This window comes from Lissotriton helveticus, chromosome 7 (genome assembly GCF_964261635.1).
Source record: "Lissotriton helveticus chromosome 7, aLisHel1.1, whole genome shotgun sequence".
Taxonomy (NCBI): domain Eukaryota; kingdom Metazoa; phylum Chordata; class Amphibia; order Caudata; family Salamandridae; genus Lissotriton; species Lissotriton helveticus.
The window spans coordinates 1,607,149,767-1,607,172,237 of record NC_136068.1 but is presented as its reverse complement, the minus strand read 5'-3'; the positions used below and the strand labels follow the sequence as shown (position 1 = coordinate 1,607,172,237).

The 22,471-nt window shown below is 44.9% G+C and overlaps 2 protein-coding genes across 11 annotated transcripts in view; one reads left to right on the top strand and one right to left on the bottom strand.

The window, feature by feature from the left end:
* Positions 1 to 22,471, bottom strand: part of TBC1D17 (TBC1 domain family member 17) — a 738,599-nt gene that overhangs the window by 346,477 nt on the left and 369,651 nt on the right. The window contains exons 8-9 of the mRNA XM_078655234.1: positions 9,518 to 9,649; positions 6,519 to 6,622 (exon numbers count right to left, since the gene is read on the bottom strand). Of these exons, the coding sequence (XP_078511360.1) occupies positions 6,519 to 6,622; positions 9,518 to 9,649 (236 nt within the window). The remainder of the gene's footprint in view (positions 1 to 6,518; positions 6,623 to 9,517; positions 9,650 to 22,471) is intronic.
* The window catches only part of LOC144770585 (uncharacterized), a 655,819-nt gene that overhangs the window by 545,211 nt on the left and 88,137 nt on the right, over positions 1 to 22,471 (top strand). The gene's annotated exons all lie outside the window — the stretch shown is intronic.

The window sequence follows — 22,471 nt, the reverse complement described above, 5'->3', positions numbered from 1 at the left end:
TGAAATGGCGGTGTCCTCCCCCGCTTCACCACTCGATATCTGGCCCCTGGTCAGTCAAGGAACTACTTACCAGCCGCTCCTCTCTCACCGGCACCCCCTACATCCAGGGGTCTCTCTCTTGCACCTGGGAGACAGCCTGCAGGGCCGCAGTACGACGCACGCCATCCGCGTGACCTGTGTAATGGCGCTCTGGGCCCCCCCGCGGGGCCAGTCAGTCCGTCCGACGGTCCGGGCAAAAGTCACCAGCCCTCTTCGCCAGGAAAGAGACCCCGGCCCAGCAGCAAAGCAACCAGAAGCAATAGGCGGTTTGGGGTGCCGGCTTGGTCAGCAGTTGTAATTCCTGCGTCTCACCACTCAGTTCCGGGCGGCATGTAATGGCAGGCGGCCCGACCTGCAAGCCGCTGTGCCGTGGTGTCCGCTTCCCTGCCGCCTCACACGCTTAAATCTGCAGCAGCCGGCCGGTGCTCCACCAACGCGTCCTACTCCATCGCCAGTCAGAACATGCCCCCCTAATCTGTTTTTTGATACATATGCCCCTGTAAGGCCTGACCACCCTCCCCTTGGTGAGAAAAAGTATTATTATATAATAGAAGATCTCTGGGCTTTGTCAGCAGACCCTATACCCTAGTGCCTAGATGTTATTTCCACAGCATAGGGACTGCATGGCTGCTCTCCCTGAGAGGTCCCTCTCAAAGTGTTTGTTAAACCAACATGCATCCCTACGATATCAAAGCATGAGTATTAGCATGTTTTGTTTTAGGTGCTAGGTACTAACCAGAACAGAATAACAAGGGACATGTTTATCGACCTTGCTCACAGTGTTCAGACTAAACTCCAGGAACAGAGCGAGAACGCACATAGCAGACAGTTCTCACTTGCAAGGCATAAACAGAGTCTTGCAGAAATAAAGTCATGTAGGAATGTGTGCAAAAGCGGCATCATGGCAGACTTAGCGATGTCGACAATGTCCCTATTGGCCATATGACAGGGGCATAAGCCTCACTCTGGTTGGCTGGTTCACCCCATCTTCAAGACGGCAGGGACTGAGAGTTGTTTTCAACTCCCCTCCCCTACCTGAGGGGTGGGGTTGGCAAAGGTGGGCAGACCTCTCCTCCTATCTTGGTTTTCCCACTGATTCTCCCGCAAAAGTGGGCGTCAGAACTGGTGGGTGTCAGTTGCTGGGAGCAGCAAATGGCTGGGGCAGCTCACAAAGGCGGTAAGACCCTGCCCATCCTTGGGGAAGAGGCTTGGCATCTCTACCCCCTTCCCCTTCTCACTCCATTTTCCTTTTCTTCTATGCTCCTTAAATGTTTTTACTGATATCATTGGTAAATTGTAATTGATGTAAGTTTGCAACCACGTGGAACCTTATGTAAAGAGCTCTGATACCCTCGGCTCTAGCCAGCGCTATATAAAACTCTTTAAATAAATAAATAAATAATTCAATCAATCAATCAATCAATCTCTGCCCAGGTTGTTGTTTCAGGACCCTAGGAGAGGAGTGGGAGGCTCTCGACCCAGGGGTCTAGAAACATGTCTGCGGTGAGCAGCCAGTCATAACATAGGCCCTGGGTACCTGGCTAGCAGGAACCCAGGGCAAACTCAGTAAAAGTGCAACAACATTAGGCAAAAGGTGGGGGGCAACCAAGCAAAAATGGGCACTTTCCTAGTGACTAACAATCTTTCTGGTAGATATTCAAATTGCAGATTCCTCATCGTGTCATACTTACTAGGCATCAGCCGGGATACTAAAACTTTTTTGCAGTTCCTATGTCTGCCGGTAGGTGATGTCATTTGACTCCAAGCCAAAGTCGTTCCACTTCAGAAGTGACATGCAGAGCCGTACATAAGAGCTGATCATGCATGCTTAAGTCAGTTGCTTTCTAAGCTGTCTGTGCCCTCAGACACAATGCCCACGACAAACTGGAATGAACAGTATGCCGATCTCTACACTGAGACCCGTTTAAAAGGAAACATGTCCACTCACAAAATGGAGGAAGTGGGAGGGTCGATGAGGAACCTGCAATTAGAGTATCCACCAGAAAGATTGTTACCAAAGGTTAGTAGCTTATTCTTCTCATGGACACTTCTGACCGCAGATTCCTCAACCTTTGAATAGATGCCAAAGCAGTACCTCCCAACAAGGTATGTCTGTGATATAGTTCAGAACAAAAAGTCCTGCAGGACTGAGTGGGCAAAATGCCCCTCTATACGGTCCTGACTGTCTAGGCAGTAGCACTATGTGAACGTTTGTACTGAGGACCATGTGGCTACTTCAGTGATGTCTAGGATAAACACTCCCCATGTTAACACAGTAGTAGCAGCTCTAACTTTAGTGGAATGACCCGGAAAGCCTTCTGAGGGTTTCCTTTTTGCCATTGTGTGGCGAATCTTAACGCAGAAAACAATCCACCTGCAAAGGGTCAATATTTGCACTGCTTTACCCTTTTTTGCTCTGGAAAAACCTACAAAAAGCTGATCTTTGGGTCATTGTACATAGTAAGATCGATATAGAAACCCTTTGGGGACCTAAACGATGGAGTCTCTTTTCATCCTTAGAGGGATGAGGTGGACAGAAGAATACTGAAGGGTGATTGTCTGACATGGAAAGGAGTGACCACTTTCAGAAGAAAGGAAACTCGGGTCCTCAGAAACAACTTATCAAGTTATACAGTGGTGTAAGATGGATTTATACAGAAAATCTTAAGTTTGCTCACAAATTTAGCTGATATTATGGTGGTAAGAAAGACTGTCCTTAAGGCAGACATCTCACGGTACAACTGTGCAGCAGTTTAAAAGGAGTGCACATCAAGAATGTGACGATTAAGTTCAAGTTCCCCTGGGGCATCACAAAGGGTTTAGGTAGAAACAAATATTGCAGATCTCATCACAACTGGTGATTTAAATAACGAAGGCTGATCGAACAACCAAAAGAAATCTGAAAGGGTTTAGGTAGAAACAAATATTGAAGATCTCATCACAACTGGTGATTTAAATAACGAAGGCTGATCGAACAACCAAAAGAAATCTGAAAGAATCGATAAGTAGCCCTAAACCAATGACATTACGAAAGTAGAGGAGGCCCCCCTGCAAGGTGCAGGAAGGGGCCCTCGCTGCAGATTTTATCAGGAGTTCTCGGACGAGAGTACTGTGCTGAGGGGTTCCCCTGCACCGCAGGGGCTGTGGGGGGCTGTGTTACGCCACTGCCATAAACAGTGTCCAACACAAGTACTTGCTGGGCTAGGGAAAGAACAAACAGCAACACTTCACACAACTTTCCCTGTAAAGGGTCAATTTGTTGGGTGCTGCACCAATCCAAAAATGTGTCCCAATGGCTGGTGTACACTGAGTTAGTGGAAGGACGCCTCCCTGCCAAGATGATTTCAATGACCTCTTGGTGCAAGTCGAAGGAGGGCAACTATCGCTGCACATTTTCAAACCATGTACATGTAAAGTGTTCAGGGCCGGGTGAAACATCCTGCCACTGCGAAAAAGATTCTGTAGAAGCTGCAGCTTCATTGTAGGACAGAATCTTAGGAGCTCATGGCACCACACTCTTGTGGCCCAATCCGGTGCCAATAGAATGACTTGGGCCTGATCGTTCTATATCTTCTACAGAACTCGAGACAGGAGAGGCAGTGACCGGAAGGCATACAGAAGTCCTGAGCTGCATTCTAGCAGGAAGGTGTCTCAGAGAGAGCTGCTTTGGAAACTCTAGCCAGCAGAAGTGTTGGCACTGCACGTTTTTGGTGGGGGCAAAAGGTCTGAGCCAAGGTATTCCCCATTGCTGGAAGGCAGCTCCGGATGTATCTACTATTCGTGATCTGCTAGGCACCTGCACTGGATTGGCAGTTAGGCTTGATTGTTCCAATTGGTGCAGGCACAATACTGATTTGTATATAGCTGGGTCCAAACTGAGGTGACGTGGTGTGCAAGATAAAGATGGATTGGGATGCGGCTTGAGTAATTACCAGTGGCTGAGATTAATTCAAGCATTCCATCCATCACTTTTGTGTGTACTTTAGCATGGCAGATCTTATGCAATCAGTTGTATCCAGTCCTGAACATATTACAAATTTGGCCACATTGCGGCCGTCAGGAATAGCCTGCGTGAGAGATGCCCAATGATAGTCTGGGACAGTGGTTAAATCTGACCACCGCGTTGTGGTCGGAGGAAGCACTAACCTTAATTGCTTTGCTGTGTGCTAGACAGCTTTGCTATTATGGCCATTTCTCTGATGTGACCATTGCTGAATAATTATTTTTAATGTGGCGCCTTGTCTTACAAAATTTAATTTAAAAAAAGAGTAAAGAAAAAATCTGATCCAACGTATCCCAAAAGACATGGGTAAAAAAAGCCAAGGAGATAGCTGGAATTGTTTGGTCATAGAGAAAGGTATGGGGAAATTATTTTGCCAAAAGTCTCTATTTGTTTGAACTCACAGTCGGAAGGAGTGGCCGGGAAAGCTTTCTGACTGACCCTGCAGGTGAATCCTTGATCCACTACCCCTCAGAATAAAGAGAGCCAGATGTGGCGGAAGGTCTTTCTCCTATAACTCCGCTATCCTCTGGAACGCGCTTCCACTTCATCTTCGAAAAGAGCCCAACCTGTAGGCCTTCCGAAAGCTTTTAAAAACATGGCTTTTTAGGAACTGTATATAATCCTTCTGCTCCGTCCTCTGCCGTGTCGTCTGTAGCGCTGGGAGGCCTCAGGGTAGCCATCGCGCTCTATAAATGTAATTTCATTCATTCATTCATTCACTAGACTTTCCGGAGTGGGATGTTGAGTTAGGAAGGCAGGGATGCCTCATGTGGGGTGCTTTCATGGTTGACCAATCAATCAACCACAGACCTCATATTCAATCTTCATTGCATTGTCTATGCGTTCTCTATCAAGAATTAGATGCCCATGTTCCCGGCCATCTTACTTATCGGTAAGCATTCCACTTGGTCAAGAGGCAATTAATCTGACTTACAGTGGAAAGCATGTGCGTGCCACAATCCTGTTTACAAATAATCATCAGTCTCCACCTAGAATCTAAAGCACAAGTTAGAGCGGGCAGAAACTGTACAAGAAAAAGATTCATAGAAGGCTGCATTATGGCCCCTGTATTAATCAAGCTCTATACAACGGCATGTACAACATAATATTGTCAGCCTCTTCAGTTGCTTTGAGAATCAAGAAGACAAAGATATTTGCTACTGTACATTGATGATTTTAAAAAAGCAAAATGCTCTGCAATCCCAGCTCAATGTAATGCAAAACTGCTTTGCCCACAACTTCGAAGTATAAACCCATCAAAATCAGAAGTCTTGACCTGGGCTTCAAGAACAAAGAGGATGATATGTAACCAATTAACACTACAAAATCAGAAGAAAAGGACAACAAGCACGTCCCAGTTTCTTGGTGTGACCGTGCCTCATTCACCATCTTAGAGAAACCATCTTGATGATGCCTTAGCCAGGGTATCTGGAGCCGCAAAGGGGACTGTACAGTTTGCAAAAACACAAGACAAAGTGGAGTCTAGAAATCTTGAAACTGTGATACATGCAAAAGTAGGAGGCATTTACCTCTATGGCGCAGAGACCTGGGTGCTTCCACCGATTTGACAGTCATAGGTCGCACAGAGAGGAGATTGTGGAATAAAGTCCTAAGCCTTACTCAATAATCAGCTAATGTTCTACTTGAAATAGATTAAGGGTTGGCATCCACCAAAGAAAGAGCTCAAAGCACCTCACTATCCTACAAGATTTTTTGTCGATTAAGCTTGATTAATCAACTCCTCGACAGAGACTGAAATATCTGCTATCTTTGCACAGTGGCTCACTATTTCTTCACAGTGCCTCCTCCATTACAAATAGTTTTTATTAATTGATGCCACTTTTGTAAGAATGGAATTTGAATACAATAATTACATGGGATACATCAGTGAGTGTGATTGTTCTGACCCTGTGTACATCTACTCTACCAGTGATTCTAATGGAGTACTGAAAAACTTGTGATACAAATTAAGTCCTCACATTAGCTGCTGATCTGTACTGAGTGCGCCTATTATTTCTACATTTATATATTCTCTATTGATGTCAATTCAGTTGAGTAGGTTGGATTCATACAATACCAATCCTACTTTGTTTATTTATACATTTTGTTCCCTAAGCTATTCCTTCTCGAGTCCCTTTAGCACTTACCGTATTTTTATGTGTAGCATAGTTTGTTGGCAATTCCACACTGATGGCATAGAAGAGAATCTAGCTGCTTTAATGCAACTAGAGACCCCAGAGAGAGGTGGGCTTGCCCTAGTCACACCTACAAGTGCACAGAGAAGGGTCTGTCAGCCCTTATCACATCCAGAGGTGCTCAGAGAGATCACACTCAGCGATCACAGGGAATCTGGACTGAATCATACATAAAGTGTACAGAGGAAGGGCCTCACTTTCCTGTTCACAATGAAATAGTATCAGGGACAATCTGACTTCATTAACCAAGCCAAGAATGCCCTGGGAAACAGTGGACTTACGTCTTCCTTTTTAACAATGCTTTTCTTTCATCAGTGGTGCTGTTCCAGGGATAAAACCCTAGCAGAAACTTCCAGACTTCCTTTCGGATACCGGCACTAAGGCCCTGAGAAAAAGAAAAAACATATATGTATTCAATGTTGCCACTCAACTGCTAAGTAGCTAATCCTAAAGAAGCATATCCGTGAACTGCAATAGCACCTATACTCTGAACCTAAATAACACATGTCTGTTCCAAAGCAGCTAGGCTCAACCCTGGAGCAGCTTGTTATTGTCTAGCCACAGATTCTTCCGGCTAAGCATAGTCCTAAACAGCTACACAAAGTGTCTGTGCAGCAAATTCCCTGCACAGCATATTTACTGTGCGGTGACACAGGCCCAGAAGCGCACTTGCCCACCCTTTGAGCTCGTAAACATCTACACTTATCACATGAGCAACAAGGCCCCCAGGCAACTACACTTGAAAGATGAGTGCCACATTCCTAAGCCGATGCAACAGGACCAGGCCACAAACCTATGTTCAGGTCTAGAGACATAGACTTAAACTTGAAAACAGATTTATTCAGAATACAAATCATAGAATCCTACATGAAATATAGAGTATAATATCTCAAACCAATTATACACGTTTTACAAATGTAATTCTCATAAGTATGATCATTATGCAGTTAAGAACAAAATGTACATCCAAAGTTTGCATAAATAGATGTATAAGTCCATTTCAAACTTAATTTTTTCCTTTCATTACAAGTGTTAGGTTAAAAAGCCTTCACTGTTTTGAATACCAATGTAAAGTCAAAAAGTTTTATTTGTATTGGTACTCGACAGAGGACCACAAAAGATTATTTTACATTTTACATATTTAAAAATTCAATTTTATCAATATAAAGGTAAAAAGGATTTTAAAAATTTGTACAGATTATAACAAACAAATTCATTCGGAGGTTGTTTGCACAAAAATATAAGTTCTCTCACAGTTGTGATTCTACAGGAGCGATAGATAGGATCTAGGAATCTAGTACGGGCTAAGATTACTTTCTGATTCGGACATACAAATAATACATGCTCCAAAGTCTGATCGCCCCCTACACACAATGTACATAGTGGAGATCCTCCCGGGAGCCATCTTGAAGTATATGATAGAACGGGTAGAATGCCTAATCGAAGCATAGCAATTGCCCTCCTTGCACCATGTGTCAGAGTAAACCCAATGTAGGACCGGTTTTGCTTGTATTCTATTGAGTCGGCAAAGGGTTTATAAGTAACCAGTTTGTTACAATGTCGAGAGTCCACTTCATAGCTCAATTTTGGGGTGAAGCATTTTAGGAACAGTTTTACTTGAGCTGGTGACCAAGTAAGCAGCAATTTAGTACTAATATTTGCTATACGAAATGCTTCAATCATGTTCTCTAAGAAAATTTGCTTTTTAGCGTCTGACCCAAAAGTCTCTTTTTTCAGCAATGACCTTAAAGTGTTCTCTTTTGCATGTAATAAGTTGTAGGCCCACCTAATTACATTTGCAATTGCTACAGCGTAGGAGCTTGTGACTGATAGTTCCAGTCTCAATGCTTGTACAGGTACAGCATCTGACACTTTCATAATTTTCCGTAAAATATTTCCCTCTTTGCGATCCATAAAGGCCCATTGTTTTATGGGGATGTACTCCGTCGCATAGGATAATACAGGTGGTATTTTTACTCTGTAGATGTTTATCAGTGAGGAAAAATGTCTGTTCCCTGTTGCGCTATAGAGTCTCTGGAGGGCAGCGGCATGTATATCAGATTTCCTTTGTAAGTTTTTCAACTGTGTTGTGTTTGTTAAATTTTTAGAAAGGATCCTGCCGAGATAGGGATAATCATTAACTTCTTCTATTTTTTCTCCTCCTATCCTCCAAGTATGTTTGACGCTTTGTTTCCTCCCCGAGAAGGCTATCACTTTTGTTTTCTTAATGTTTGGAACTAAATAGTTTTCTTTGGAGTAGTTGTGCAAAATATCCAATGATATTTGTAATCCAAAAGGAGTGAGGTCCAATAACACTATGTCGTCCGCATAGAGTAGTGCGTGTATGCTTTGATTGGCGATTTTAGGAGGTAGGCTGGAGCCTAATTGCAGATGGTAACACAAGTCACTTAAGTAGAGGGAGAATAGGATCGGGGCTAAAAGGCACCCTTGTTTTAATCCATTTTCGGTTTTAATTCTTTTCGTATGACCTTTTTCTCCCCCCCAATACCAATGTAGATTAGAGGATACGAAGAGTTATTTGGTCTGGTCTACTGACTTCTAATTGCTTTGATATATTGTACGTTACATTTCATGCAGGACAAACTAAAGACCACCATTTGGAAGGAGAGGTTGTACCCGGACCAAAATGTAGCCCTGTCAAAGGCATCATTTTTGTAATTAATGGATAGCATATAGAAATATGCACAACTCTTAAACACACATGATCATTCACAGACAGCAAGTAAGACTCTAGATCCAGCAAAGATGTAGATCTGGCAAATATTCCTTTACCTAAGGTGCAGAATCTTTATTTTGTGAGACAAGCGAGCTTTTAACATTTTAAAGTAAGCTACCCACAGTGTCTCCAAGGCTGCTCTTAAAAATGTATGTGCTATAATGCCTTTGGGAACATTTCCTGAGCAACTATTTCAGTCTAAGAGATGTGCATTGCCAAGCAACTACTCTCAACTTGTAAACAGAATATTCTTATGCAACCAAACTCTACTGATCAGCAGCATATTCTCTCAGCCCAGCAACTGGGGTCAATTAAGTATACATATTGGCCAGTAAACTCTCACCGCAGCACAATCCTGGACAGCTATGTTCATTTCAGAGAAACACATTCCTAAACAGCCACAATCATTTCTTAAGTAGCTCATTCCTAGCAGCGACCACAGCTCTTTAGCACCTTAATAATAAGCAACTCCTCTTAGTTCTAGAGCAGCACAATGAACCCCTATGTTATATTTTTGAACAACACATTATGAGTAGTACTTACCCCTCTAAATATTTTCTTCTTTAGCTCATCCACGTCCCTCACTCTGCCTTCAGGGTCCAAGTGCTGCTCCCACTCCTTCTCGGTCACTGGCTTCTGCCGCTGCACATGAGGCCGTTCGCCCAGTTCGGCTTGCTACAACACATAACTGGAGACTGTAGTACATGGCATGTATCAGTCAGGACCTCAAGTTGAGTCTAAGTGGCATGTAACAGTGCACTGATGGTTTAAAAGAAAGGCTCTGATATAAGAAATGTGCCTAGTCTCATCCCACGTCTAACAACAGCATACCAAGGCCTGGAACCAGTCCCATACAAAAGTGCCAATACAGTCGATAAGACAAAAATAAACATTTCGGAATCAGGATACAACAAAGCATGCAACCAGATGCAGCACCTCCAGCTAAGTGATCATTTGTATCCCCTACGCTGTAAGAGAGAGAGGTTAGGAAGTTAGGGCACTGAACTCAACAAGGTGGGATAGAAATGTCAAGCATTCCAGAAAACACAGATCAGGATGTAGGAATATTTGTAGGGATGACCTTCACCGAGAGGTTCAAGGACTCTAACCATGGGGTCCTAGGAGAAGGTGCAGCTCAGCATAATCAGTCTACATATCTATTTACTGGCGTGTTTATAGGTATCTTATCAGAGGTCTCACAACCAATGTAATTTTCCTGCTGTCTTTTTTATAGAAACATAGTCGCCATTATTTTTAATTGATGTTACATCAGCTAAAACTCAAAAAACGAAAGACTGTGGATTAAAAAAACAATCAGATAGCAAGACCTCGAAAAGAGACAATCAACAGATTGGAGCACATGGCCTCAACCAGAGGTGGACAGATTATCAAAGGGGCTCAATATGTGGCAAAAAAAGGATCAGTGAAACCTAGATCTGTGGGGACATCAAGCAGTGCAACAATGAACATGGTCACTAAACTGTGTGAACTCAAACAGATGACGGATCACCTGACCTGAATAAGTGAAGGTTCAAAGAGTTATCATTTCTCACAACATCAAATAGGAACAATAATAAGAGATGGTATTTCACTTTGATACAAACAGGTTGGATCATGGGGTAATCATAACACATTGACCTTAAACATAATGTAAGACACAAAAAAGACAAAAGGTGATGGGAGGCTGCTTGTAATAAGTCTAACCACTGGCAATTGCATGGGGGAGCAGTCCAACCCAGCATTCTTTTACTCAACATACCAACTCAGTTTGCACCAAGCCAACCCCTGTCTATTTTTGGGGTTTTAAACCAAAATTAGTGCAAATTCAATAATTGAATGTATTATCCAATTATAATTTTTATTTCATTTGATTTCAATCCAGAGATATTTTTGCTCGGCCAACAGGTGTTTCACAACAACATGTCGCTTCATCAGGGCCATAAGATATATTTGATGTACAAATGCCATTTGGACAATATGGCACAATGTTTTAAAGATATGATGATCAATGATATGTTCTTCATACGTATCATGAATACTGTTTTAAAGTGTGCTCTGTATACTGATATTACGTGTCTATGTTATACCCTAAACATGTGCCACCATATCAATAATGACATATCCCAACTGGAGGTCGCCTGCTCGGTCTCAAGAACCTGGCACAGTTCCCGAGCACCGCCCAGGCACGATTGCACGAGGCCAGGCATGACCACGTAACACTGCTGGAAAGGCTGCGATTTCTTAATGATGCAGCACACACTAAGAAAATGCACTCATAGGTCGACCAGCCGAGATCTTTGCCGGTGTGGCTGATACATCAGGAACCAGTTAGGCACCCTATACTGTCCATTCAGTCAGGCGAGGGGCAGCTATTGCACACAAAAAGGGAAATCCATGCTGCCTTTACACACCATCACATGCAGTTGTACAATCTGTGAACACAGTGATGCCGCTTATGTTGAGTAATACCTTATTGCTACCTAAACCGGGGAGAGATTAATTAGATATAGAATCCTATAGTCCTCTTGATTAGCTAAATGCTGACTACAAAGTCCAAAAAGAAGAATTGATGGACAGAATGCAGAACAATGTCATACATTCACCCCAGTACAGAGATCTGGGCCTAAATCCATTGCTTTTTTTGCTCCCCATGCCATTCCTGTTTGAACCCAGACATATGTAAATCAGTCTTGACCCTGCACCCAATGGGAACAGTCCAGTCCGAACTGCAAGGACAGGTCCTCCCTGGACTAGAAACAAGCATCCTAGGACCGGTTTCCATCAGCCCGGATAGCTTGACTCCAGTGGCATTGGGAGCACGGGACCCATGCCTGGGCATACCTGTCCCAGAAAGACCAGTTGGCCCCTCTGGTTCCACAACTAGCACACACTGATCAGAAAGGTTTTGTACCAGCCAGTAACACCTCTCTGAATCTCCGCCGTTTCTTCCAGGTGTTAACACAAACCCCACTGACACATCCACATTCGGTCTGCGTGGTTTTGGATGTACACAAGGCATTCGATTCTCTTGTTTGGCACTTCTTATTTGAAGTGCTTACCTGGTATGGACTGGGACCCCTCTTCATCTGAATTGTTAAATTATTATACACTAATCCTACAGCCAGAGTCAAAATAGGATGGCATGTATTAATGTAAGCAAATCTCTCTTAGTGGTGGTGGCTGGTGATGTCGCTGGGTAAAACTGGTGTCCCGACATACCGTAACTCATTTATGTATCTGGGAATTTACATCTCATGCATTCTGGACCTGTCTAGTTGCTCAATTTTCATCCCCTTGCGTTAGCCTTGGATAGAGATATGCGCAAATGGAAAAGACTGCCTTTTATTCTGACCAGGTGCACTGCAGTATTTATAATGATGTGCCTCCCCCAGTACCCCAATATTCTGACCAACTTTCCTCATCGGATCCTTCGGGCGCGTTTTTGATCCCTGACTTAGAGACTGTTGTCCTTCGTTTTGGCGGGTAGGTGACATAAGGTGGCCTTCGCCTCGGCGCAGAAATTCCCATTCGATGGAGGCTTTGCCATGACGAATATTTATGGATATTATCATACCGCACATATAGGACCTGATTTAGATCTTGGCGGACGGGTTACTCAGTCACAACAGTGACAGATAGTTCATCCGCCGAAACAGAAATCCCAAGGATATAATTGGATTTATTGTTTGGCGGACGAGACGAGAAATCTGTCCGCCAAGATCTAAATCAGGCCCTCTGTTCCCATCAATGAATACTTTACAGGGGGGTGGGTAACCCTGCATTCCGTCTTGGACTACACCTCATGGGGGTTGAGGGTCTTCTTGGCCTGTTTATTGTAAATCAATGCTCTCAACGGTGCCCTTGTGTACCCTGGTGATGGTGCTTTGTTAGAGAACGGCTCTGCTCTTTATCCAATGGATTCGCCACCTCACTGATATGACTCCTCTATTTCAGGCGTCGGGTCTTGTGGGACCAGATAGGGACGACATACTAGGGTGATGTCCGCCGAGGGGGAACACTGATGTCCTTTCAAGAACCGTTCCACTTCTTAACAAACTTCACTGGCTCCCTGTAAGAAAGCGGGTGAAATTTAAGATCAGCTGCATTGTTTTTTATAGCCCTCAATGGTCTGTGGCCTTCCTACCTGTCTGACAAACTGACTAAGTACACTCCCTCTCGGCCCCTCCGATCAGGATCCAAGCTACTCTTTTGCACTCTGAGAATTAAAAAGGCTCGCAAGGGTGGAAAAGCATTCACTCACCTTGCCCCGACTTTCTGAAACATACTCCCCCGCCAGCTTCGCGACTGCCAGAGCCTTCCTCACTTCAGGAAACTTTTTAAAACATATCTTTTCTGAGGCCCTCTGGTTTGGCTGTAGCATACCGTCCTAAGCGCAGAGATACCCCTAACAGGGTGTTTCGGGCGCTATATAAATGAATAAATATTAAATATCAAATATAACCTATACCATCTACATTTCTTTTGAGACCTCCAGTTGCGCCATGCTTTGCTGAATCATCTCCTTGTGGATGCCCAGGTCCCAGAATACAGTTCTCTTGAAGGGAAGCTCATGATGGGGTGATTGAGCAAGGGAACCATCTCGGTGATTTATCTCTCTCTGGTGATTAATGCAACAGATATTTTCCTGCTTCTTCAACAGAAATGGGAGGGCCGGGTGGGAGAGCTGGATGATGATGACTGGACAAAGGCATGTTTGGCCTGAGAGAACTGGCAATTTTCTTGCGGTTGCAGATGGTACAAATTAATTATCTTCATGCAACATATCTGCCCCCCCACCAACAACTGCAGTCGATGGGCCTTGTGGCTCAGGCCACATGTGCACAATGTTCCTTCCCTGACACAGACTTTCCTGTAGTCTGGTCGTGTATGGCCTTACACTCCATTTGGAATGGGGTGTATCATGAGATCTCTTCTTAACAAACTTCACTGGCCCCCTGTAAGAAAGCAGGTGAAATTTAAGATCGGCTGCATTGTTTTTTGAAGCCCTCAATGGTCTGTGGCCTTCCTACCTGTCTGACAAACTGACTAAGTACACTCCCTCTCGGCCCCTCCGATCAGGATCCAAGCTACTCTTTTGCACTCTGAGAATTAAAAAGGCTCGCAAGGGTGGTAAAGCATTAACTCACCTTGCCTCGACTTTCTGGAACAAACTCCCCCGCGAGCTTCGCGACTGCCAGAGCCTTCCTCACTTCAGGAAACTTTTAAAAACGTATCTTTTCTGAGGCCCTCTGGTTTGGCTGTAGCATACCGTCCTAACCGCAGAGATAACCCTAACGGGGTGTTTCGGGCGCTATATAAATTAATAAATATCAAACATAACCTATACGTGGTACAAATTAATTATCTTCATGCAACATATCTGCCCCCCCCAACAACTGCAGTCGATGGGCCTTGTGGCTCAGGCCACATGTGCACAATGTTCCTTCCCTGACACAGACTTCTTTCTTGTAGTCTGGTCGTGTACGGCCTTACACTCCATTTGGAATGGGGTGCATCATGAGATTTCTGAGGTGCTGGGCCACTGCATTGATTTGGGTCCCAGGACTGCACTGCTAGGTCTTCTGGAGGGGATTGGAGGGCCACACTCCAAAAAGATCCTCATAGAAGAGGCCTGCTTGTTGACCAAGAGAGATTCTGCCCGCAAATGGAAGCGGCCTGAGCCCACTTCCCTGGTGGTCTGGAAGAAAATGTTAGACTGGTGTGCACATCAAGAAAAAACAATATACGAGGCAAGGGTTGCCCCAAAAGCACATTATGATATGGAGTGGGTGGTGGGCATATCATGGGCTACCGATGTGATGAGGAATGATGCTCAATATGATTGTGCTGATTCAATACTCAACCCAATAAAATGTGGTTATTCAAATAAAATAGGATGCCATATATAAGATAACATAGAGATACAGAGGGTCACTCTCCAGGGATGCCCACTGTCCGCTGTTATTTTCTTTAGCACTGGAGCCCTTCGCACACCTTCTGCGAGCTCAAGGACAACAAAGGGGGATTCCTCTTGGAGATGGCACACAGTATCTCCCATTACGCAGATGATATGTTACTTTATCTTAACGTTGTCCAGGCCATACCTCTCACCACTGAACACATGCTAGCTAAAGTTGCAGCTGTTTCAGGCATTAGAATAAATTGGAATAAGTCTTTCCTCTTCCCCTTTAAGATTAACATCCCAGACCCGATGTAAATGGCACCCGTCTCACCTGGCAACCATTCACATTTCGTTATCTGGGGAGAGGGATCTATCACACCAGAGGACCTTCTGGAAGGTAACCTAGTGCTCGCTGTCTTTGCCTCACGGGCACTGATCTCATTCTGGCAAACTCTGCCATGATCGGTGGCGGATAGGGATGCCCTAACAAAAATGGTTGTACTGCCAAGATTATTGCATTACTTTGCTAATCTCCCACTCTTTATGCACAGGTCCTTCTTCCGTTCTTTGGAATGTCTGTTGGGTCATCTTATATGGTACAATACACACCCCAGAGTGGCACTCCTCAAACTTTTTCTGCCAGCGGACTGCGGCAAGCTCAATGTGCCTAACTTTGGCGATCTCAATGTGCCTAACTTCGAACAATACTGCTTAGCTTTGCGGCTAAAGTGGGTGGCATGCTGGTTTGCATGTTGCAATCTGGAGGATATGGCAACACTTCTTCCCCACTGTAATCGGAACAGTTGCTTGCCATTTTATCATCCCCTCGCCAGGGAACAGCTACTGTCACATTCGAAGAGCCATATTTATCACTTGTTTAACTTTGCCTTACACTCCAGCATTGCCACTACTTGGCATGACCTGGAAGCGCATCTCAACCTCCCTAAGGGACTTGGAACCTTGGCATGTAGTGGGACTGCACAGTATAGGCGAACTGTATCGGGACAGGGCCCTCCCCTCAATAGAGGACGTATTGACAGACTTTGAGCTTCCGCCGAGCAAATTCCTTTGACATGCTTCCTTTGTTGGAGTGCTGGGTCAGCCCTGGGAAGATATGCAGCAGGAGTCCTCACAACATCCCACCATGAAGTATCTGCATGTTTTGGGCATGGGTAGCCACTTAACTTGATGGCTAGCTAGCACTTTAGGCAAACACAAAACTATCCCCCTCTCTGCGCTGCACAGATATTAAGACGCAGATCTAGGGCGCAATTGCATGGGGGACAATCCTGGCTTACCCCACTCTAATCTCCTGGAATGCCTGTTTTAAAATGATGCAATTTTATATTTTGCACAGAACTTATTTAACTCCCATCAAAATCAATTGATGTTTCAATCGTACTGATGTTGTCTATCTCTGCAATCTTGCTCCTGATGTGGAACTACTACACATGCTTTGTTCCTGCTTGTAAGTGGCACAATACTGGAGTGAGGTCACTACGCACTTAAAACGATGCAAGGGCAATATTTTCGACTATACCTCGGAGGTATGTATACTGGGTCTCAGTCATTGCGCTAAAACAAATACAGATCAGCTAAATGATTTGTGGACCTAGGTCTTATTTTAGCGAAACGACAGATCACCTGTAAATGGAAGGCGGCGAACCCTTCACCCCCTCACCCCCTCCAGTTCCCTCTCTTGGGTATTATCCATGTATGTATGTATGTATTTGAGCTTGTAAAGCGCACTGCTACCCGTAGGTTTCCTGGCGCTGTATAACGCTGGGGAACCCGTCCTGGCTTTCCCTGTGGGATGGTCCCTGCTGGGAGTCCCCAAGGTGGAGCCAGGCATCCCCGGCGTTGATGGGGCCGTTGTGGAGATTAGGCAAGCTAATGCCCAGAGTTGCCGAGTGGGACCCCTGATTAGAGTAAGCACCGAAGAGAGAATTATCGAGTCCGCTGACCCAAGTCCACGACCCTGCCGCGTCGGGAAGCCATCCATGATGGCGTGGATGCAGGTGGACAGCGCGGAGCTGCATAAGGAAGAGGTGAAGGGTCTCCGTAAATATCCAATCTCTGACACCTGGGTTGCACTTCTGGAAAAGCTCTGTGGGGGTGTACCAGATGCAGACCAATCCCCTTGACGATTCCGGAGGACCCCCTCCCCTATTCTCCTCCCTCCCCAACGCTATCCAGTGACATAAGTTAGGCCCCGACAGCCCCCGCTGTGCGGGGGCCCCCAAGCTCCAGGGGGCCCCCTCAGTACAATACTCTTGCTGGAGCGCTCCTGATTGAGTCCAGAGAGGAGCCCCTCCCAGTACCTGACAGGGGAGCCACCTCAAGTTTCGTTCTGCCAGCTATGCTATCATACATGTCCTGGGTGGTAGCTGCTGATCTGCCACAATATGCGGATTGCCTATAAGGTCCCGGTGGCGCCCTCCTTGGGGCTGCAACTCTCACGACATTCCCTCTGTCACCTTGAGCGAGTCTAGTGTTTCTTTCTTTTTGGTTCTGTTCACTGGAGTTATAAGTGGTCATAAATAGGGCACTTCTAAATTGCGACAGACTTTCACTGCCTATATGTACACCTGCTCTTTGTCATATACACACCTGTTATTAGAGTACCCCTGATTATTACAATCATACAAATGCCTGGTTTTCAGAATTCAAATTATGGCAGATTATTGTGAAATGTAATGATGTTGTCATAGTTATACAACTTGTACTGATGCTTGCTTGAAATCCATGCTAAGAGTTGGAAAAGAAAAATGACAATAAAATCTATTTAAAAAGGAAAATTAAATATTCCATGTTGGAGAACTAGAGATAAAGCTAAGTAACACATTTCTTCTCCAAAATTGGATCTTTATATATTCACATGCTTGAAACAGAATAGTAAGCAGTATACTTTATAAAATATAAAAATGTGGAAAGTAGGCTCAGCTTTATTGAAACAGGTTTTCAGAGGACTGCCTGTTCCACAGCTGCATTAGCTTCTATGTCCACATCAAACCAGTAGTGATTCCTGGAAATGTACCTGCTTTTCTAGGAGGCTGCGTGGCAGATATTTCATAGGGGCACATCAGCATAGAGTGCCGCAGTTGATGCCATGTTTCTGGTGGAATGCGCTCTCACTCTTACCTGGAGTAGACGCTTGGCCTTGGTGTAAAAAAAGACAATGTAGGTTGAGAGTCAATGTCTGCTGCTTGGACAGGGTGTATCTTTGGCTGTCCAAAAGACACAAATAACAGAACCTGAACATCTATGTAAGTCCAATAAACATAAAGATCTTTCTACTGAAGTAGATTTTGGAAAAAAGATCGTAGAATGACTGGTTTAGTCAAGTGAAAGTCAGTAGGAACCTTAACCAGGGATTGTTTCTCAGGATGATTGTTTCCTCAGGAGAAACATATCTAAGCTTAATCGTAAGGCCCAGAGCTCAATACATTGAGGTGAAACATCTTTTCTGCATCTGACCAGAGGCATCTGGTTGATAATTATTGTAGTTGAGCTCCCCAGCCATAAATGGACGCATCAGTTGTCAGTACAAATCATTCTGTTACAGGATGGAAAGAGAGACCTCATTTTAGATTTGCTGGGATTCTCCACCACAACAGTGCTTGTTTCAGTCTTCTTTTGAATTGGACTGTATCGTCGAATGAGGGGTCAATTTGTTTCCAATGAGTGTCTAGTTCTTGTTGGATTGGTCTCATCCAGAGCCAGCAAAAAGGGATGAGGCCTATACAGGATGATATTTAACCTAATAGAAACGTGTACTGTCTTAAAGTGATTGATTGCTTTTCTTACAGTCTCTCTGCTATGGCAATCAATCAATCAATCAATAATTTGTAAAGCGCACTACTCACCCGTGAGGGTCTCAAGGCGCCGGGGGGAGGGCGGGGGTTGGAGGTCCTGCTACTGTTTGAACAGCCAGGTCTTGAGAAGTCTACTGAAGGTCAGGACATCCTGGGTCTGCCTCAGGTGGATGGGGAGCGAGTTCCATGTCTTGGCGGCGAGGTGGGAGAATGATCTGCTGCCGCCGGTCGTTCTGTGGATGCGTGGAACGGTGGCGAGGCCAGAGGAGCGAAGCTGGCGGTGTAGAGGGTGAGTCGCTTGTTGAGGTATGCTGGTCCGGCATTGTAGAGTGCTTTGTGAGCCTGGGTGAGGAGCTTGAAGGTGATCCTCTTGTCGACGGGGAGACAGTGCAGGTCTCTCAGGTGGGCTGTGATGTGGCTGTGGCGGGGGATGTCGAGGATGAGGCGTGTGGAGGCGTTCTGTATGCGCTGTAGTCTTTTCTGGAGTTTGACCACGGTTCCCGCGCAGAGAGCGTCGCCATAGTCCAGTCTGCTGCTGACGAGGCCCTGGGTAACCGTCCTCCTGATTCCAGTGGAGATCCATCTGTAGATCTTGCGAAGCATGCGGAGGGTGTTGAAGCAGTAGGAGGAGACGGTGTTAACTTGCTGGGTCATTGATAGCGATGAGTCTAGGATGAACCCCAGGTTGCGTGCGTGGTTGGTGGGTGCCGTTGCAGCTCCCAGTGTGGCCGGCCACCAGGAGTCGTCCCAGCGTTGTGGAGGCGTGTGCGTAGAGTGTGGTGGCAGACGGTGTCCAAGGTGGCCGAAAGGTCCAGGAGGATGAGGGCCGTGGTTTCGCCGTTGTCCAACAGGGTCCTGATGTTGTCGGTGGCGGCGATGAGGGAAGTTTCGGTGCTGGCATGGAGCTTTGTTGCTCTGTCCGCAGATGGAAACAACTTTCCCAATTGCTTGTCTAAAATTGTACCCAGGAACTGGATTTTCATGTGGGGCTCCAAAAAGGATTTCTGCTTGTTTAGCACGAGACCCAGCTTCTGAAAGAAAATGATGCAAGCAATCATAGACGTCCTTGCCTCTTCCTTTGCTAGAGCTTTGATGCACCACTCGTCAAAGTATGGTGGCTTTGTCGCTTGGGGAAGGCAGTGACTTGAATAAAGGCACAAGGTGAAAATCCAAGGTGCTTATCTGAGATGGAAAAGAAGTGCCTTAAATTGGTTATAGATTATCGAGGAGAGAGAGAGGACTGGGTAGCCAGTTCGTATCCCCAGGAAGATTATATGTAATCAATAAAGGACTGGTCTATTGTAAATAAATGACTCAGAGCTGTATGTATCGGGGAACAGATTGTGTTCCTCCATGAAGACCTCACCCACCAACCTAGTTGGTGGCATGCTTCATCATCGGGCCCACCCAGTGACACCGAATGTGTCCCGGGTGTGCCTCAACGCCAGTGTTACAGCAGAGCTGGTATATTACTGAGAGTGCAGTGGAAGTGAAGTGATAAGTTAACAGGGTAAAAACAATTTTTTAGATACTTGTTCAGCTGCCTAAAGTTCAGAATAGGCCTCCGCTGCCCTGTCTTTTCTTTTTCTCAAAAAGAACCTGGAGTAAAATTCCTGGTTTTGCTGGAGCTAGGGGACATTTACTGCTGCTCACTTGAGGAGAAGAATAATTTCCTGTTGTAGCACCCTCAAATGGAGATAATGTTTTTTCTTGGGAGGGCAAACAGGTGGTCTTTGAGCAATTCTAATGAGTTAAACTGTGGGAACTATTTGCCTCACCCATCTGTCTGTTATGGGCTCCAAAGCGTGGTAAAAAAGGAAATACCGTGGCCCACCACCAGCTCCCCATAAAACCAACTTTCCGTGACTGAGATGGAAGGAGTGGGAAAGGTGGTGAGTCAAGTTCTTTTTTGGGTCTCGTTGGGGAAAAAGCCTCTACAATGTGGTCGGACCCACACATTACCTCTACAACGTGCCCATTACAACGTATGTCCCGCCTTCCGTCTTCCAAGCAACCCTAATGTACCAAGTAAGTTCTTTATTTCGGTCGAAACTATTGGCCTTGATCACATACACACAGAGCCATTGTCTTTCCATTTAAATAGTAACATGTGACCAATAGCAACAGAAGAAAAATGTCATGCTCCCGATTGCATAACAAGAAAAATAATTTATATAACACAACGTAAAAAACTAATTCAACAGCATCAATATTCTGTACACACAAAGATAAAGTGTCTTTGATGCTTAGCTGATTGCATGAAGCGGTACATCACACTCAAATGTGACCTTCGATCCTCCTCACGGACGAGGTCTAGCAATTCCACTACCATTTTGGCTTGCACTTATTACATGATTTCAATATCAACAAATGCACATTATGCAACCTCCAGCTACTAAACTCAAGATTTTTAGAGGGCTGCTGTTCACTTCCCTGGTAATGATCTCATCATTATGCCCATGTGGGCCTATGTGTTTGAACCATCTGATTATCTCTGGTGAACATGCATACATAATGGATTACCACCACAGAGCATGTCTTTTCAAGCCACTTTCGACCCATATTGCATATATACAGTTCAAGGACTTCTGTTGCTCCACACCATTGTCAAACAAACTTTAAACCAATGCAAGGGTCATTTTAGGGTGGGTATGGAGTTATGAGTGGCAAGGGTATTTATAGAGTTTAGGGTGGATGTGGTTTCTTGGGTGGCAAGGGTATTTTTAGGGTGGGTGTGGGTTTTAGGGTGGCAATAGTATTTTTAGGGTAATATATATATATACATATTCCTTACCTTATTAACCCACAACCCCTAAAACCATACACACCCTAAAAATACCCTTGCCACCCAAAAACATTCGAGGTAAGCAAGAGGAGGGTGTATGTGGCACAAGGGCAGGAGGAGGAAGAGGGACTGGTACAGCAAGTATTGTAGATTGAGGTGGCTGTCTCGCAGGATGCAGTGGTAGCAATGTGTGGAAAGTTTCCATAATTTGCTGCAATGTAGACATAAAAACCGTAGGCACCTGGACAACCACTGGCTCTCTACTGTTGAGGAGGTACCTGGGACAATGACATGAGGAATATATTCATGGTTAAAAGTTGCTCTTCCTCTATTACATTCTGAAGTCCAGAATATAGCATATATCCAATTATGTAGGGCTGTACGCAGTGTCTGATGTCTCAGGTCGCTGGCCTCCTCCTCCTGTTCTGAATCCAGAATTTGGGAAGGTAAAGATGTTGACACTCTTAATGGTAAAACGACAGGAGCCATACAAATGATGTAAACATTTGTCATTGCAGCCCTCAGTGTTCTAGACGATGGTAGAGGACACATAAATAGTGCTGCAGTCGACGGTTTTACTCATTACGACAAAAGAATTGTCAATGATGTCCACTAGGTCTTTTTTATACGAAACTTAGAAGAAGTGTTTTGTGATAGTAGAAGGTTGGTCATCTTGTGAATGGCATTTTTGTGCCGTTTTCCATTCAGAGAATCTTCCTTTGTGGAGTGTTTTCCAGCTCAAGGTTTACTCTGAAGGTGGCTGCAAGCGCTGTAACAAATAAGTCAAATTCAGACAACTGGATTAGTCTCCTTTTCTGTGCTGCGTTTGTGAAAGTGTTCATGGGGCACTTTACACTGAATATTTCCCTGAGGAGGGGGTATCCCCCTTAGAAGGAGGAAATTTCTCTTGATCCAGCAGCTATAGCGCCAACCTACTCTTTCTGTACTTTTGAGCCTTTGAAGTAAAGGTTTAACATGGGTCTCAGCGTGAATGA